Source organism: Pelobates fuscus, chromosome 3 (assembly GCF_036172605.1).
Source record: "Pelobates fuscus isolate aPelFus1 chromosome 3, aPelFus1.pri, whole genome shotgun sequence".
Classification (NCBI taxonomy): domain Eukaryota; kingdom Metazoa; phylum Chordata; class Amphibia; order Anura; family Pelobatidae; genus Pelobates; species Pelobates fuscus.
Genome location: NC_086319.1, coordinates 30,358,353 through 30,377,037, shown reverse-complemented (window position 1 = coordinate 30,377,037; position 18,685 = coordinate 30,358,353). Strand labels below are relative to the sequence as shown.

The 18,685-nt window shown below is 36.2% G+C and overlaps 1 protein-coding gene across 1 annotated transcript in view; it reads left to right on the top strand.

The window, feature by feature from the left end:
• Positions 1–18,457, top strand: part of CAV1 (caveolin 1) — a 40,681-nt gene extending 22,224 nt beyond the window's left edge. Inside the window, exon 3 of the mRNA XM_063446853.1 lies at positions 16,226–18,457. Coding sequence (XP_063302923.1) covers positions 16,226–16,567 — 342 coding nt within the window. The 3' untranslated portion in view covers positions 16,568–18,457. The remainder of the gene's footprint in view (positions 1–16,225) is intronic.
• Positions 18,458–18,685: the final 228 nt, after the last annotated feature.

The following is an 18,685-nucleotide window of genomic DNA, read 5'->3' as shown; positions in this document are numbered from 1 at the left end:
AAACTAAAAAAAAAACGACCTGATGCACCTGGATTCCTAGTTTCCTGATTTACCAGCCCAGCATAGGGCTGACCAAATGCACCTGGATTCCTAGTTCCCCGAGTTACCAGCCCAGCATAGGGCTAAGATAATGTGTCTGGATTCCTAGTTCCCCAAGTTACCAGCCCAGCATAGGGCTAAGATAATGTGTCTGGATTCCTAGTCCCCGAGTTACCAGCCCAGCATAGGGCTAAGATAATATGTCTGGATTCCTAGTTCCCAGAGTTACCAGCACAGCATAGAGCTAAGATAATGTGCCATGGATTCCCTATTCACTGAACTACCAGCCCAGCATAGGACTAAGATAATGCATCTGGATTCCTTACCCGTTGAAATGGTCCACCGAATAGGACCATAATAATTTAAAGGGACACTATAGTCACCCAGACCACTTCAGCTCAATGAAGTGGTCTGGGTGCAATGTCCCTCGGGTTTTAACCCTTCAGATGCAAAACTGCTATGTTTACATTTGGGGTTAAGCCAGCCTCTAGTGGCTGTCTTCTGGATCTGCGACGCTTATGCCTCCATCGCGCAGAGCGTCCATAGGAATGCATTGAAAAATGCTTTCCTATTGACAGCTTGAATGCGTGCACAGCACTGGCCGAGCATGCACATTTGGCTCTGCTGATGTCAGCAGAGGAAGCTGACGTCGGCGGGGGAGGAAAGGTCACCAGCACCGAGGGAGCCCGGCACTGGAATAAGGTTTTAACCCCTTCAGCGCCACGGGAGGGGGACCCTGAGGGTGGGGTCACCCTCAGGGCACTATAGGGTCAGGAAAACCGCTATGCCTTCCTGACACTATAGTGATCCTTTAACTTTTAACTGAGTTTATCCATCAAAGTCATTTCAAAGTCATAATAAAGCACTTTGTTAATGAAGAATGAGCATTATGTGTCTGATGTGATACATGCACTAAAATTAAATATTTTTCATACTAGTACATTTAGTAAGAAGTAAAGAAATAATCAATTTTCGCCAAGTGTCTTTTCTGTAACTCACACCCACTTGCTGTAATAGTTTGCAGAGCCTCATTTATATGAGCAAAGTTTTTCCAAACAGTTGTTGGGCAGCTGCAGTGTCTGTTCGTTTCTGCTTTGGAAGCTTTCCCCAAATAATAGGCCAGGGGGAAACACGGAGTTATGGTTTGCAGTCTGTTTGTGGAAAATTGTAATGAAAAACAGTTTTACCAGTAAAGACCAGTTTTATATTTATATGGAAACTGCAATTGCTCTGTATGTAGTGAGAAAATAAAATAAAATTGAGGGAAACAAGGCAAGAAGCCTTGTTGTGGGTTACAAAGGCTTTAGAGGCACAACATTTGCAAATGTAAACTTTTACATCTCTGTCTTAACCCATTGCAAACCACGAGCAATTTATTGTCCCAGTGATTTTGGAATCTGAGACACAGGTGTACTATCTTAATGCTTTTCCAATTTATTTAGCTGCCCACTGATAATTTAGGATGCAATATTTAATTTACTAGATCAAAGCTCATTAAGATGAAAATTGAAAACAAAACAAAAACCACACATGGTCTCCAGTCCAGGAAACCTGGCACACTTTTTGTATAGAATGTGGCAAATTAATAAAATGTGTTTTATTGCATTTTTTTTAGATCACCATTGCGATACACTGGGAGAGACTTTTCAAAGTGTTCTGAAAAGTTGTGGTTGATTTCCGTCATTATTAGAATTCTAAAATCATCTAAAAAATTAATGGTTTTCTTCAGAGTAAAATCTGACAGTTTTTAGAAATTTCAGAAAGCTTACAAATTCCGAGTAGTGGAATTTAGAAAAGAGAAATAGAATAATTTTATGTTGGAAAAAGTGTCAGAAAGATTGCTAATTTCATTGCAAAAATGGCATATATAGTAAACGATGTTTGGCGTGCAATATTGCAATTACAATTATTTATATAGTGCCAACATATTCTGCACGTCTATACAATAGGTAAGCAAGATAAACATTTAATTCTCATAAAATATGTATGAGATACGGAAACAGTAGGTGAAGAAGGCCCTGACCAAATGAATTTAATCTAAAGAGAAGCAACAAATAAAAAAATCCAACAGAGTTAATAAATTGTGCTAAAAACTATACATAGAATGTTGGAGACACTTTGATAAATTCCACCCATATTCTGTAAGACAGATAATGTAAGCATGTGTGAAATATGCTTGAAAAAGCATGCCTCCCAACATTGAGGCTCCTTCGATGGTGCACAGAAGACCATTGTTGACCTAAGGTGCATGCATGGCAAGGACTGCATGCTCATTCTAACTTTTTCATTGGAAAGCATTGAAGTCTTACTTGGTCAGTGCTACGGAAGCACAAGATGAGCTAAAACTAGCTTGAGATCTGAGCTTTGACCCACAAAGGGCAGGCTAATTGAGCTGTTGTCGATTCTCAGTACTCTCTTGAAACTTTTTTTTTTAAATCTTATTTACACAGACTGATTTCTAAACACATTTATTGTAGTTTAAAGACACCTTACTGTGAGTGTTAGTGCGATACACTGAGGTACACCAACAATAATGGGTTCCTAGAAAAGAGGGACATTATAATAGAAAAGAGGTGTAGAGGGATAGGATCCAAAATATGGAGAATTGGGAAATGTGAAGAAGCAATTGTATATAATAAAGGGAAACAAAATCCTACTATGGGTTGGAACTGCAGTCCGTGGCTGGTTTCTTCTCATTGATGCTTTTGAATCATAGAAATAAAAATCATGTTTTGAATATGGTTACTTTTTTTTTTTACTTTTTAAAAAAGCTGTGATTAACAAAAAAAAAGTCCAACAAAAAACAGACTAAGGCAAAATAGTGTGGTTTTAGTTACAGAATATGATCATACATTGCATAGGCCTGCCACAACACCAATGGCAGGTCCTCTCCTAGCAACCTAATGCCTTCTCTTTTCTCTTAAGAGATTAACTTACTTGAGTATCATTCCATCTTGGGCTCTCTGCAGTTCAAGGTTAAATAGGTTTATATATATATATATATATATATATATATATATATATATATATATATATATATATATATTCCATAAATACATTAAAAATCAAAAGTTCAGAAAACAGGAACCATCACATTTAAGCATGTTTCTGCCCCTCTTCCTGTCTCTATGCTCTATGTTGAGTGACAGGTGCATATGTCTGAGCTAACAATGATTGAAAGGGAGCCAATGTGGAGGCACTCAGTTCCAGAAAGAAACTAATTACAATGGTGTAGATTTCTGAATTTCATTTTATTATTCAGAACTTACAAGCACTTATTTATTAAATATATATTGTAAGGGGAAAGTAAACATTATATTCAAAATAACGAGAAGGAACTAATCCCCTTTAATTTGCTGTTGGATTTTTTTTTCCCCAAACATGCTGACCTATATATAAATATTAACTTGTATATAAATATAACTGTCTTAATAAGGCAATAGATAGGATATCATCTCTTTTTTGGACCTGAACACATTTTGTATCCTGCATTTGTCAACTGATAAACTAATCTTAAATGGAAAGGATGAACGTGGCATAACAGCTTAAGGTGAAAGTTTTGCATTCTTCATAGAAGACGATAAGGAATGAATTTTGCTCTTGGAGATCACAGACAATTGTTTGAATAGCAAGGGAATGACTTCAATGGGCTGTTTAATCTAAAAGGGCAATAAATAACCTCATGTGTCATTGGAATATTATGAACTCTGCTTGAAAACAGTTTACCCCCTTGCGTATTGTGCCATTGGTATGCAATGTTGCATATTAAGAAGAAATATTATTTGCTATGAATATTATCTAAGCAGTATCCATGCTTAAAAATATGTGATAACAAAATGGGATTTAACTCATTTTATGTCTTACTTTTCATATAGGAAGTGGCTTAAAATTACTTGTTTAAGTAAACTTTAAAACAGGCTACGTCTGCCCACCATATCTCATTCTAAAGGTAGCAAACTTTTATCAACCTCTTAGAAATATATATATATATATATATACACTGATCAGCAACAACATTAAAGCCACTGACAGGTGAAGTGAACAACATTGATTATATCGTTACAATGGCACTTCTCAAGTGGTGGGGTATGTTGGGAAGCAAGTGAGCTATAAGTTCTTGAATTTATTGTGTTGGAAGCAGGAGAAATTGGCAAACAAAAACATTTGAGTGCCTTTGACAAGTGCCAAATAGTGATGGCTAGACAACTGGGTCAGGATATCTCCAAAATGACAAGCTTTGTGGGATGTTCCCGGTATGTAGTGGTTAGTAACTACTAAAAGTGGTGCAAGGAGGACAACCGGTGAACCGGATTCAGGGGCACCTAAGGCTCATTGATACACATGGGGAGTGAAGGCTATATCTTCTGGTCTGATCACACAGAAATGCTACTGTAGCTCAAATTGCTGAAAAACTTAATGCTGGCCAGGGTAGAAAGGTGTCAGAACACAGTGCACTGCAGTTAGCTGCTTATGGGGCTGCGTAGTTGAAGACCGGTCAGAGTGCCCATGATGACCTCTGCCCACCACCAAAAAATACTTTCAATGGGGATGTGAGTGTCAGAAATGGACCATGGAGCAGTGGAACATCTGATTAATCATGTTTACTTTTAGATCAGGGGGATGGCTGGGTGCATGTGCATCGTTTACCTGGGAAACAGATATTGAGTAGAAATGTAATACTAGTGAGTGCCTATGACCTACCAGGCTTGTTGTGGTTAGTAAGTTTCATGGTATGGCTAGTAGCCCAAGACTTGAAAAAATGTAAGCTCCGTATATATACCTCGCAGGAATGTAATTCACACTAATCTCTTTGTAATAATGATAATATATGATCTACACTGGTGTAATGTAAAGAAATGTAAATAAAATAATTGACACCTTTCCACCTAGGTGTGCCATGTACATATGATAATTCCCACCCCTCAGGCCAAAGTTCGGCAGCACTCATACCTTCAAAGTCCATGCATAATTGGTCCCCCTCACACGCATACAGGATAAACTTGCATGGAAAGCCCCCTTTGATTCACATGACAAGTAAATGATGTTATGTCTACCACTTACATGAATGAATAGGTGACCCAGGGAAATATTTTACGGTGGTGTTTTTCATTTTCTAGATATCGAACTGATTCAAATCTAGAAGTATTTTGAACGTCAGTAATTTTCTCATGGAAGGAAAACAAGATGATATCGTCATTACATTCTTTGGTTTCCAGTAAAAGAAATACGATCCCATATAGTATACAACGACTTTATCTTTTAAAGGGAAGTTATTAAATGTATGAACATGTCACGTACTTTAGGTACATAAATATTTTGGAAAGGAAATGTCACATGTGGGTCGGGCCCTTTTCTATAGTGTGATGCCAGCTAATAACCATTTCAGATAACTCAGATCTTTTGTGTTTTCCCCTATTTCCCATGATTCCTTGCAGGAGCACTTCTTCGCCACTGCATTCTCAATTGCTAATTAACACTCTAAGTGCAGAATTGTCAGTCTAGAAAAGCTGGTTAACCCACAACCTCCGGAGATAAGAATCACTGCATGTTTGCTTCAATAATTTTATAAACTTTGAGGGAAACTGTGGGAGCTATTGTGGATAAAAGTGCTAAATAATAACCATTCACCATGGAAACCAATTGAATGTAGCTCAATGTTTAGCACCAAGGATAGCTCCTGTTGTGCTTTGATAAATCTCCTTCTGTGTAGCTGGTCGTGAGTGTTATTGAGACCCTTTTGTGTGGCAGAAATAAGGTAGAATTAAAAGTTACAGGTCACCTTCAGATGTTTTTTCCTTTTAACACAGAAGGAAGAAGGTTTACTCTGATTTCTAGATTTTTAACTCAGATCATATCAAAATATATCATGTGTCATTATAAAATTATACTACAGCCATGCTATCCCTTTAACTAACTGTATACTCATATTTGGTTGTTAAGAGCTACAGCTTTGATTTGCGTACATGAACTGACAGCGATCTGGATGGCTGGCATAGACTGCATCCAAATTTGGATGCATTTTATCCTGTTCTTGTATGAATGTTTGGGTAACATGACATTTACAGTCATCCTCAGGCCTCTTATGTGGATTATAATCCCTGATGCTGAGTTTCAGATTATTTAGAACAGAATCATTTGTTGTTCCCTAGCTGGTATGGTCATCCAGTAGTACATTGAACATCCTAAGGAAGCGAAGGAGAAAGGTATTTGAATTGATTTCCTGTAAAGCATTTCAACAGAATACATCCATGTGGAATGCTGTTAATACCTTATAGAGTCAATGCCCAACTAAGTTGGGTAGTAGGCAGTTCTCTTGGCAAAAATGGGTGTAACTCAACATTAAGAATGTGTGCTAGTGAATAGTATGCAAATGATATCCATTTTTGGATTGAAGTTATTAGCAGTAATCATCCCACCAAGGAAACTCTGGCCTGTTGACTTAGCAGGTCAATGTAGTACATGCCTGAATCTAATGCCATACCATCACACAAACCCTTCTTGCTTATGCCCATTGCCGTCTGAATAGCTTGCGTACATCATACATGTGTGTTTCAGTTCTAGGATTGACTTATTTTATTCCCTTCATCTTCACCTATTGGAGTTAACAGATTACATGAAGATAATTTTTAATTCTGAATTACCAACTCACTGTTTCATGATGAAATCTTATATTTGAAATTTATAAATAAAAAAAAAGAATATAGAGAGTATATTTAATGAGCTATGAATGAGCAACACACTCAAGTGATTTTAGTAAATAACTCTTGGTGCATTACACAATAATGATATCCATCAGTAATTGTTAATTCATGTGTCTGTGTGTGTGTGTGTGTGTGTGTGTGTGTCACTGTGTGTGTGTCACTGTGTATGTGTCTATGTGGGTGTGTAACTGTTTGTCTGCATGTGTGGAGAGGGTAATGTATGGGAGGGGGAGGATAAAGGTATGGGGAGATGGCGGGGGGATGTATGGAAGTGGGAGGATAGATGTATGGGGGGATGTTTGGGGTAGACATATGGGGGGGGGACTTAGGGCAATTTTCCTGTGTTCCTGAAAATATTTCCTTCCTCTGTCTATTCTGTATATTGGACTTTACTGAGCTATATCTGCTTGTTTTTTTTGTTTTTTTTTTCCTCTGGTACTTGACAGACTAATGTTATCATCAGACATCTTCCTTCATTGTTCCCAAGACAGTTCTCTAATCATCTATTTTATTCTTTATTGCTGTTAAAAGTAGAAACATGTGATTTCAATTACATATTTTGCCACACAAGCAGAATTTATCTAACTAAAATAAAAATCTGTGACATGTTCCCAGGCCCCAATATTTTAACCTTGATCCTTGCCCTGTATATGAGTGGGTAGAGAGCTACTATTTTCGTATTTATGGTAGCTTGTATTAAAATGTTTCAATAAACAATCAAGCAAGTGCCGTGTGACTATGTTTATTCAAAATTCTAAAAAAACTGATAACAATCATCTACTGCAACCCCATCATGCCCTGATTTTGGTCATGCCATCACCATGAAGTATGTGGGCAGTGAGGCACTGTATGTGAATAGTCATGTTTTCTGGATTACTGTACAATATGTTTAAGTACTATCTAGAACTGGGGTAGGCAGCCTTTTGCAGTCCAGATGTTGTGGCTACATCTCCAATAATGCTTTAAGAGCCATAATGCTGGCAAATGTAGCATGGGAGATTAATCAATTAATTAAATACAGCGGATCACGTACAGTTGAACGCTCTTGAGTTCAATATTCATTCCCCTGTAGAAAGGCAAATGTAGCAGGAAAACTTCATCTAACCTGATAGGGTCTCCTGAACCTTGTGTTCCTTTCTGTGTACATGCATACAGATATATCAGTGGTGGAACTACTGCAGGCACTGCAGCTGCGACCAGACCCGTAACTCTAGGGGGCCTGGCCGCCCTGCAGACCCCTGCGACCACGGTGCCTGCCGGCTATGTAATGCTATGTAATGCATGGTATAACTGCCAGGGCCACATTGAATGGGCCCATCGGGTGACCCATGCTATTAGGGCCAATGGATGGCAATGAATTGCCAGGTGGCCCAGTCAGTGCTGCGGTGCTTTAACAGCGCAACCGGGCCCCCTTTCATGACATCACAGCTGGGAGGAAGTAATAGCCCCGGTCACTCCTCCCAGCTTACACCGGGAGCAACACGGGAGGAAGGAGAGCAAGGAGTCAGAGTGGGAACTCTGTCTCCCATCAGGCTGAGCCACCACTGGACCCGAGGGAGGTCACCCTCCTGCATCTAAAAGGTAGGAAAAGGCGGGTGACTAAACATTTTGTATATGTGTTTTTTTGCATGTATGTGTGTGTGCATGTGTGTGTGTGTGTTGGTGTCTGTGTGTATATGTATCTGTATTAATGTTTCTCTGTATGTGTGTGTGTGTATGTATGTGTGTGTATGTATGTCTAAGCGTCTGTATGTATGTGTGTGTGTGTATGTATGTATGTATGTGTGTGTGTATGTCTATGTGTCTGTATATGTGTGTCTCTGTGTTTGTATGTGTCTGTATGTATGTGTGCCTGTGTGTGTGCCACTGTGTATGTGTCTATGTGTGTGTCTGCATGTGTATTTGTTTGACTGCATACGTGGGGGGGATGTATGGGAGGTGTATAGATGTATGGTGGGATGGCGGGGGGGAAATGTATGGAAGTGGGAGGATAGATGTATTGGGGAATGTTGGGGGTGGATGTACGGGGGGGGGGGCCAGGGCAATTTTTGCACCGGGGCCCCGTGGTTTCTAGTTAAGCCTCTGATCTTCATATGTCTTTTTAAACATACATAGACAAGCACTTACACACACACACACACACACATATATATATATATATATATATATATTGATCAGTCACAACATTGAAACCACCTGCCTAATATCATATAGATCCCCTTTGTGCTGTCATAAGAGTTCTGATGTTTTGATGTTTTGAGGCATGAACTTCATAAGACCTCTGAAGATGTACTGTGGTATTTGGCACCTAGACAGCAGCAAGTTGTGAGTTGGAGCCTCCATGTATCAGATTTGTTGTCCAAGCACATCCTATAGATGCTCAGTTAGATTGAGATCTGGGGAATTTGGAGGCCCAGGCATAATTTTGAACTCATTGTCATGGAACTACAAAGTATCCACTTGCATATAAATAAATCAAATAGGTTTGAAATTACTTATTTCAGAATTCATTGACTTGGTCAGATTTGTTTGATCAAAAGCCAGTTATTGTGTTGAATACAAAAACAGTTGAATATTAAGGTCACTTAAATTACCGTCGTGCTTCAAATCCAGTTGAAAACTAAAATGTTCTTTCACGCTTTATAAAAATAAACAATAATCTAAAGTAGGAACAAAAGGTGCAAGCTCTAGTGATAAAAGCCAAAAATGTTATAACTAGCATACAGGACATCTTGCTTACATTCTATTATAGTACTGGATCTTAAAGGGACACTGTAATTTAACTGTTTTCCTGTTTTTTTTTTAATATTGTATTTAATTATCCTCTATATTTTTATAGAGTATAATTTTATATTTTTTTGAGGTCGTAAAAAGAAAGTTTTATATACAAATCCACACTTCTATATTTATTTCTATCAAAGCAAATTAAGGTCTCGGTTTAAGCTGTTCAAATGGTTTAATATGTTTGGATAAACTTTTTAAATGATTTAATAGCTTGAAAAATATTTAAATACTTAAATGTATATTTTTGCTATGTTGACAATTGATTTCATAGAAGACATGTTTTTTTTATATTTTAATTTTTTGAAAAAAATATTTTCAACGTTTATTCAAAAATATTAAATCATAACTATAAATATAAGAGCATTTAGCTTGTCTTTAATATGTATCAGTATAGCAAACCATTTATTTATTGTTTCATTTCTCATACTTATGTCCTACCTAGAAGGTGTTTTTTATAGAAATGCTGCTTCAATGCTCATCTCTTGTGCAGCAGGTTTTATGAATGAACTCTGTTGATCAAAGGGACCCAGTAAGTAGAAATTTTTTGGGGGCACATAGACGGCTGGTTTTAGCTGTGAATCCATGTATCTTCTTGGTCATGCCAATTTCATAGACATTTGTCATGCTAAGATGTCTGGATGTCTGAAAAAGGGGAATACACAAAAACAACAAAGGTTTTTTTTTTAAAAATACCATAAAGCAAAGAAAGAATAAAGGAAAACTAGTCGAAATTCATTCATAGTTCATTGGTGTAATGTATTTCTAAAACATAGAGGATGGCAGATGAAATGAACTACAAATTAAATAAATGACCACTTTTGGAAATCTCACATGGTTAGTAGTGCTGACAAGTAGTATTGTGCATGGGAAAATAAAAAAAAATATTCTGAAAATAGAACATTTTTCGGCACACCTAACATTTATGTCGGTTTGGTTTTGCAGAATTTCGGTAACAAAAATCTGAATCAGAAATGAATCAGATGAACCAATAGGGTGCAAAAATGGGTCAATCACCATACTACAAAATATATACATAACTTAATATTCTGTATAAATTTTGCAGTATACTGAAATGAGCATTTTCCCAACATTTAGTTCACAGATCAAGTGAGAAAAAGTAACCAACAGGAGGGAAATCATGAGGTGCAGTAAGAAAATCTATTCTTACATATTTAAATTAAATACATATAAATATTATAAATATATAATATATTAATATAGTTTTTTTACTGCTCCTTCTTTGAATCCCTTTGGTTTACTTCTCATTTGATGTGTGAATAAAATCAACATTTAGTGATTGTCCCTTATCAATCATCTCTTTGTTTGGTGTAATGGTCAGATTCAGAATTACGAGTTAAAACGTAGATGGTCGGCTGTTGCACGACTCGTTTAGGTTGAGTTGAATACGGCTAGGAGTTCGGGAATTTGACCAATCACTCAATCGGCTCAAATTCAGGCGAATTTCACTTTGTCCTGAAATGAATCTCTGAATCTATCACAGATGATCACGCAAAGCTGATGGATGCAAAACTAGATTATTTTTGTAGATTACAGTAACATCTTTTGGTTTGGTTAATTTCAGGTTGACACAGATCAAAAGACTAACGCGATCGTGTTTACAAATATTGTTTAATATTTGTTTAATTCAACCTAATTTAATGTGGTCCAATATTCTTTACATTCTAAAAAATCCTCGGATCGTAGTATGAATGGAAAGTTACATTTTTCTGGAAGTTGATTTTAGTGATCCTGTACTTTTGACAACTGCGCAGCATATGTGACTACAGATGTTATGTGTCTTCGAATTTATGCACACATAGTTTCCATTTGTAACACAAGATATTCTTAAATGGTTTCCATGGTAACCAATGTTTTGAGTCAATATTTTTTAAATGAATGCCAGAAGTTCTCGATGGGTATGAACCAACGTGTCTAATTTAATCTTGTGTTTTAATGGTAGTAGAGGGCCTGCTTACAATTAGTCACTGGATTTTTAAGAACCTCATTTAAAATTCTTGAGGAGTCAGTACTGTCAGATCATCTCTGGTGAAAAATTTCAAATCTGTTAGTGGACTATTTCATGATGACTGCTTCGTGGGGGTGAGATGGAACGCACGTGCGTTCCAGTGAGACGCATCGCGTCCTATAGCCGATGACTTCCGCCCAGCCGATATGAAGGTGGACGTTTCCGGGTTGGTGGAACGCACGTGCGTTCCACAGAGACGCTCCGGAACTCCATATATGGGAAATCATTACGGACCGAAATATAACAGATGAGTTACAGCTGATTCTGATCCGAAAAAACGGCGGGAGGACCTATAAATGGAGGACAAAGTACCCAGAAGATTTGAAGCACTTCATCACTCCTGAGGAAGTCTGCTAAGACAGACGAAACGCGTAGAGTTATTTGAACTTTTATTTAATTTTATTTGATTTTATATTTGTCTATCTGGCTGAGATCTCTACAAGGATTTCGTTCCCTGCATTGTCTGGACGACAGATTTGTATTGATGGGCCTTTTTACACCTTTTATGCTGTAAGTGCAACCATTAAAGCCAATTTATACTTTTTCAAAACAGTGTTACACTATGTCATCTTTCATCTCTTGCATGTAATATCCATTCCTTTAACAACGAGGGATCCAAGAGAATCTACATAATTTTGATGGGCTTGAAAACAACCTCAATCTTGTGAGTGTGATATATAAATAAGGGGCATTTTATTATATCAACGTTAATCCCCTATGAGCGTATTTTCTTTTGTATTTTTTAGGTATAGGTATATCTTGCTTTGTTTCAGTGGACTTGCCCACTGCATATAAATATCAACCAGTTCACCTTATCGGTACAAGAATTTGCTTGTATCTCTTAGAATGTAGAATGCAATGCAGATGACATCAACTCATGAAAAATAGCAATGCTTGAGCCCCAGCAGATGTCTAACATAACAAATAATTTCTAAAAAAAAAAAAAAACCTTACAATAATATTGATGTATACAATGATTTAGATCAGGAGCTAAATGATGAGAAGAATGTCAAACAAGTTGCAACAGGGGCTGAAGCTTTTCTGTACTCAAACCAGTGTTTATTAGCCATAACAAAAGTGGTCGCTCAAAAGAGCACTACTTCTAAAAGGTACTCTTATGCTAATGATAAAATATTAGTGCTAAAGTCATAGAGCTGATGCCAAGCACGTTAGCACTGAAACATAGCATGGGTGCTGCTTTGACCCAGTTTTGAGCAAGGAAGTACCACTGTTTTAGGCCTAGATTTTCCTTTCTCCCTTAAGCATCTATTTATAAATTATAAGGTTCCGTGAAATTTAGCTCCGGTCCCTGATCCTTCCATTGCTACTGACTCAAATCAAACCTATAAGAATAAGCTCAAACATGTGGAATCTGAAAGCAATGTTTTGTGCAGCCTGCCTGTTATAATCTCCGTCTTATAATAGTGATACAGTCTCATCAATCAGTTTCTAAACTGGAACTAAGGATGCCTGGTGAACCTCTCCTACAACTCACTAGATCTTCAATCCCTAAACACTTGAATGCATCATAAACCACTGTATATATTTATAAGTACTTATTTCAGTTTTATTTCAGTTTTAATCCAATATTTTACCTGTCTCAATTTGGCTATGTGACTTTATTTTTATGTTACCTGTGCAATCTTATTGTCTCTTCTATTTAATTAGTGTGATATACCTCTTATTTTATGGCACATGGTATGCTGCCAACCCTCTTTCCATTGTTATTATCGAAATGTCTCATCTTTCTACAGAATTATTGGTTGGCCATCTCGTTCTATGAAACTATTGGTTGACCACCTCTTACAATGGGACTGTTAGTAGGCCACCTCTTTCTGTGAGAGTATTGGTTGGCCACCTCTTTCTGTGGGACTATTAGTTGGCTACCTCTCTCTCTGGGACATCTTTCTCTATGTAACTATTGGTTGGCCACCTCGTTCGGTACAACTATTTGTTAGCCACCTCTTTTTATGGGTCATTGGGAGGCCACCTCTCTCTATGGACCATTTGTAGGCCACCTCTATGTGGGATTATTGGTTGGCCACCTGTTTCTTTAGAACTAGTGAAATGCCACCTCTTCATAAATGACTAATATTATGACAACTCTTTCTATATGACCTATAGTACAATATATTCTTCTACATGGCTAGCGTTATCACAGCTCTCTATATATGAGTATATAGGAGCACATCACATCAACCCAATCTATATGACAAAGTCAATTACAGTTATTTCTACATAAATAATGCTATAACTCCCATTTCTTGGTGAAAAACAGTCAAATGCATGTATCTATGTTTTTTAAACCCTCTTTCTTTATGAGTAGTGTTACAACACCACTTTCTACGTGGATAGCCCTATAATCCTTCATTGTATGTGATAAATATTGCACCTTTTTCGGTATGATCAGTTTATTCATCTTTCCATGTGACCCGTAGACTGTTTTGTTATTACTGGTAGCATACCATATATTTTTGTATAAAATGGTATTCAATATTTTTTATAATAATAATATTTAGGTTTAATTAATTATATCCCACTACCTGCTGTTTTAATTATGATTATTCCAACTTTATTTATTTTCAATAAAAAGAAAATCTGGCTCTGCACCCTATTTTGTAGGTCTGTGTTGTCCCCTTCTAATAACTTTTATGGTTTTTTTTTTCATTATCATTTTTCATTGTTTTTAACCAGATTTCCAATTGTTTGATGAGCAGATATATATATTTTTATTGCTAGGTTATTTTTATGTGCCTCAACCAATTAAAAATGCTTTTCTCTCAATTTTTATTAGCGTTTCTTCTTCTATATCTGATATGTAAAGTAGTCTTTTGAAATCACCTTTTCTTTTGATTTGCTGCCTCATGTATATGTATATATATAATATTGCTCCACACGTAACCTCATTGCATCACAAATCCCGAAATACATAATGTATATAATAGAGACCTGATGTTTATCTTCCTGTGGGTAAATATTATGGATTTAATAATCCCAGTAAATAAATCTTATTTAGTTAAAAGTCTATTCAAATATTTCTGCTGCTTTACATTAAAATGCAGGTGAGGTTTTAAAGGGGCTCTGTGCATCTCGGCATTAAGATTTTTTTAATGCATTGGAATATGTAAAACGTTCGTACTATTAAAACATCACTAACATCTGCAAGAAATAATTCATTTAAGAATCCCTTTGATGTTATTCCCAAGAAATGACAGTTACCTCGCCCAATATAGCTTGTTTTATGCGGCTCACTTTTTATATCAAACTTAAATAATTTCACTAAGATCATTTCCATAGCTTATGGGCAAAATGTGAGTTTTTATTGTGATTACATTTGAGTTACTACCTCTGCTGATTGGGGTGATGCCCTCATGCAATCTTCGTTAACCAACTTGAGGAAAGTCAATTCTGAAATTCATTGTGAGTTTTTTTTTTTTATATCAAACTAATGATTTGATGGGAGGAAAATATATATGTAAATTCTAAAGCAGTCTATCCTAGCTTAAAAAATTGAGAGACGAAAAAAGCAATCTCCGGTAGAAAGGAGCTCCCAAGAGTAAAACTACCTGATTTGCAATTCCAACCGCAATATAGATTTACTTATTTAATATCAGATGAGGCTAACTTTTATAGATTATTATAGTAGTATGGCTTTAATGATTGCTTGCTGTATAATTTTGCTATGCAATTCCGTAACCTTTGAGATAGTTATCACAAGAGCGAAAAATGTAAAATGTTATGATCGTCCGATGAATGGTTTGGATGTGTTAACATTATCAGTGGAAAACGTATTTACTCATCCATCAAGATAAAATGTTATTGTTCTTTAACAAAGGCGCTGTGGTGTCTTCCGAGTCAAGACTAAACTTTAAGATTAATATGTCTGCCTGTGAATTTTTCATCATGTTTTATAGTAGAAAGAAGAGTTCTGCTGCATTTGAGAAATTCGGTGGGTGTTTTAAACACCGCGCTTAGAAATAGTTTAGGCTAAGTGTACTAGTTACATATACTTTTGACAGTTATCGAGTAGGTGTTGTAGGAAAAATGTATAACATACTTAAGGAATTTGTCATGTATGTATATGTAGAAAAATATAAATATCTTGCTGATGCTAGGAGTCTATAAATTCTCATATCCAATAGAAACAAGTACTATAGCACTATTAAGCATAAAACATGACATTGTAGACCTGTCACTTGTGTAGATGTTGAGTGGGTGTACCTTCTTGAAAACTTTATGTTTTAAGGTATAATTCTAGATAACCATAACCACTGCATAACCTTAGAATGAATGGCCCCATCCCCTGTTCTTGGTCAAACTGTTGTCAAGTGGTTTGAGCAAAACTGGGGCACCCATCACCCTACCCCCTACTCAGCTACTGTTAATGCCCACAACAGTGTTACTCTTGTGAGTGGACTTTAAAGAGGAATTTCAACTTTAACTACCCATTTATATTTTATAAATTGTTTCTCCATAAATTGACTGTTTTTTTCTCTTTTTGGATCCTTTGTCCATGTTTTTTAACAACCCCCCCTCCCCCCCCAAAAAAGCTATTTGTTGAAAGATGAATCACTAAGCATACATTGTTAACATTTCTTTTATGAAATGAGAAATGTAACGAAAAAGAAACTTAATGAAATCATTGTCTAACTATGGTGTGTATCTGTTTCTTCAGATTGATTTTGAAGATGTGATTGCCGAACCTGAAGGAACACACAGTTTCGATGGCATCTGGAAAGCCAGCTTCACCACATTCACCGTGACAAAGTACTGGTTTTACCGCCTGCTGTCGACACTCTTTGGCATACCGCTGTCACTCATCTGGGGCATTTACTTTGCCATATTATCATTCCTCCACATCTGGGTAGTGGTGCCATGCATACGAAGCTACTTGATCGAGATTCAGTGCATCAGCCGAGTCTATTCCATCTGCATTCACACCTTCTGCGACCCACTGTTTGAGGCGATTGGAAAGGTCTTCAGCTTTGTTCGAATAACCCTTCGCAAAGAAGTATAGAGGGCATAGGTGAACAAGGTGTCATTGTCCATTTGTCAGTTTTTGAGCACTGGCATAACATCAACGAATCACTAGATTAGTTTATATCCAGATATTTATCCTTTCAGAATTGTTATTGTCATCGAGAGGCCTGTATGTTGTGAAACAGACCTGATCTTGTCTCCGCCACGTGTGAAATACTGTATTTTTTTATGTTCCATCCATGTAAAATGTAACCTGTACAATGGTGCAGCACAGTGACTGAGAAAAACTACAATATAATTCTGTGTGTACTTGTTTTATTTTGTTGAAATGTATTGAGCTTTTGCAGGGGAGAGTACAATACAACTTGGCAAGTTTCTAACCGAATGTTCTCCCCATTGTAATATCAGCTAACTGGCGTAGTTTATTTTGACTGCAAGCACAGACCTGGATAAATCAGGGATTATGTAATATGTAAATAGCTTTTAGCATTATCAACTCACACAGACACACGCATATATAGAGAGCTCTGATTGAACAATCAAAGGGCAACAAAGAGCAAAAAACTGCGTTACATACCAAGGGTTAATAGAACAGCGCACCTTTAACAAAACAGTTTTTTAAAGTTCTTTAATTCTGTCTGACCTACATTGTCATCAGTGAAAGAGTGTTAGTCTTAAAAAGATTAAGCAAACCAAGTGAATGATAATATATATTTTTTACATGATTTTTCTCGAAAATACAAAGTGTTTCTATATGCACATATTACTAAGAAACAGCCTTAAAACTTTAAAGGAATTGTTTCATGCAGAACCTTTAAATCTTGTAGAATTTTTTGTGAAACATACGATAGCCAAAGAACTCTTAAAAGTGATCCAAGGGGTAACTAAACCTTCTTTTAATGTATATTTAATATATTTCTACAAAGTATCAGCTTCCGCTAAGAAATATATGTGTGTATACATATACTGTATATAGACATATATACATACATTTATATACATAAAATTTTTATATTACTCGATTTTATCAGCTTTTATTTGAGACTCAGCAGGGGATTTTCTGCGAAATAAGGCATCTTGCGTGAAATATTAATGAGCCCCCTGAATCAAACCCATAATTCTTTGCATATAACATCCACATACACTGAAAGCAGAAGTTGGCTTCTATTTTTACATCTCCCTGCTAAGTTCTTTGTTTAGACCCATGCATTTCTACATAGCCTGTTAAACATGCAGAGACAATAAAGTTTTCATTGTTAGCTTGACATTCTTTAACCTTTAACAAAAACCTACCAAACATTTCAAGTGAAACAAAAAATCAATTCTCTAAAGCTATTGTAAAAATAAACGCCTGTTATAATGTTACTAAGCCAGCTTGTTTAATATATATTTGGTATTTTATTTTTTATATGTTTTCACATTTTGTGTGCTTTTCTGTTACACTAGAAAATATATATATATTGTATACATTTACAGACCACTGCTTGATCTATAAGCTTATGTTAGTCATAGTACCATACGTTATCACTTCTCTGAAGTCTTTTTTTTTCTGTATAAATCTAGCACTAAAAGCTGTGTTGCTATATACTGTCCTTATGTACTTGCATACATACAGACAATTCTGTGATTGGAGTTGATTGGACCCAATGATATTCTATGAGCCAACACATCATTTAATCCACAGCCGTGTTTTAGATTCACATGAATTCTGGCTATGTTTTAGCATTAAGGTTTTATGATGTGTTACATATGTAAGACGTTTCTAACAAATATTAGCTATCAATGGGATATATTCACCTATAAAATGTGAGTTTGTGCACAGCTTAATTACAGAGTATTTGTTTGTATTGCAAGCTCCAGAAACAAAATCCAAGAATGTTTTAGGAATCTACAAAGTTAAGAAAATACAATTTTTCTGAAAAAATTATGATTTGTGTTATGTTTTTTTTTTTTAATGATTTACTTATTGGTAGTGAGTCCCAAAAAGTAAAAACCCAGCATTTACACTTTATGATTGTACAAAACAACTAGCCCAACATGGATTTTTTTTCTGGCACATTTTTTAGTGAATGCTACAGTACCATTAAAACAGAATATTAACTATTTGACAAAGCAAGAAATGTTTTGAATAGGCAATTTTACAGGTGAGTCCATT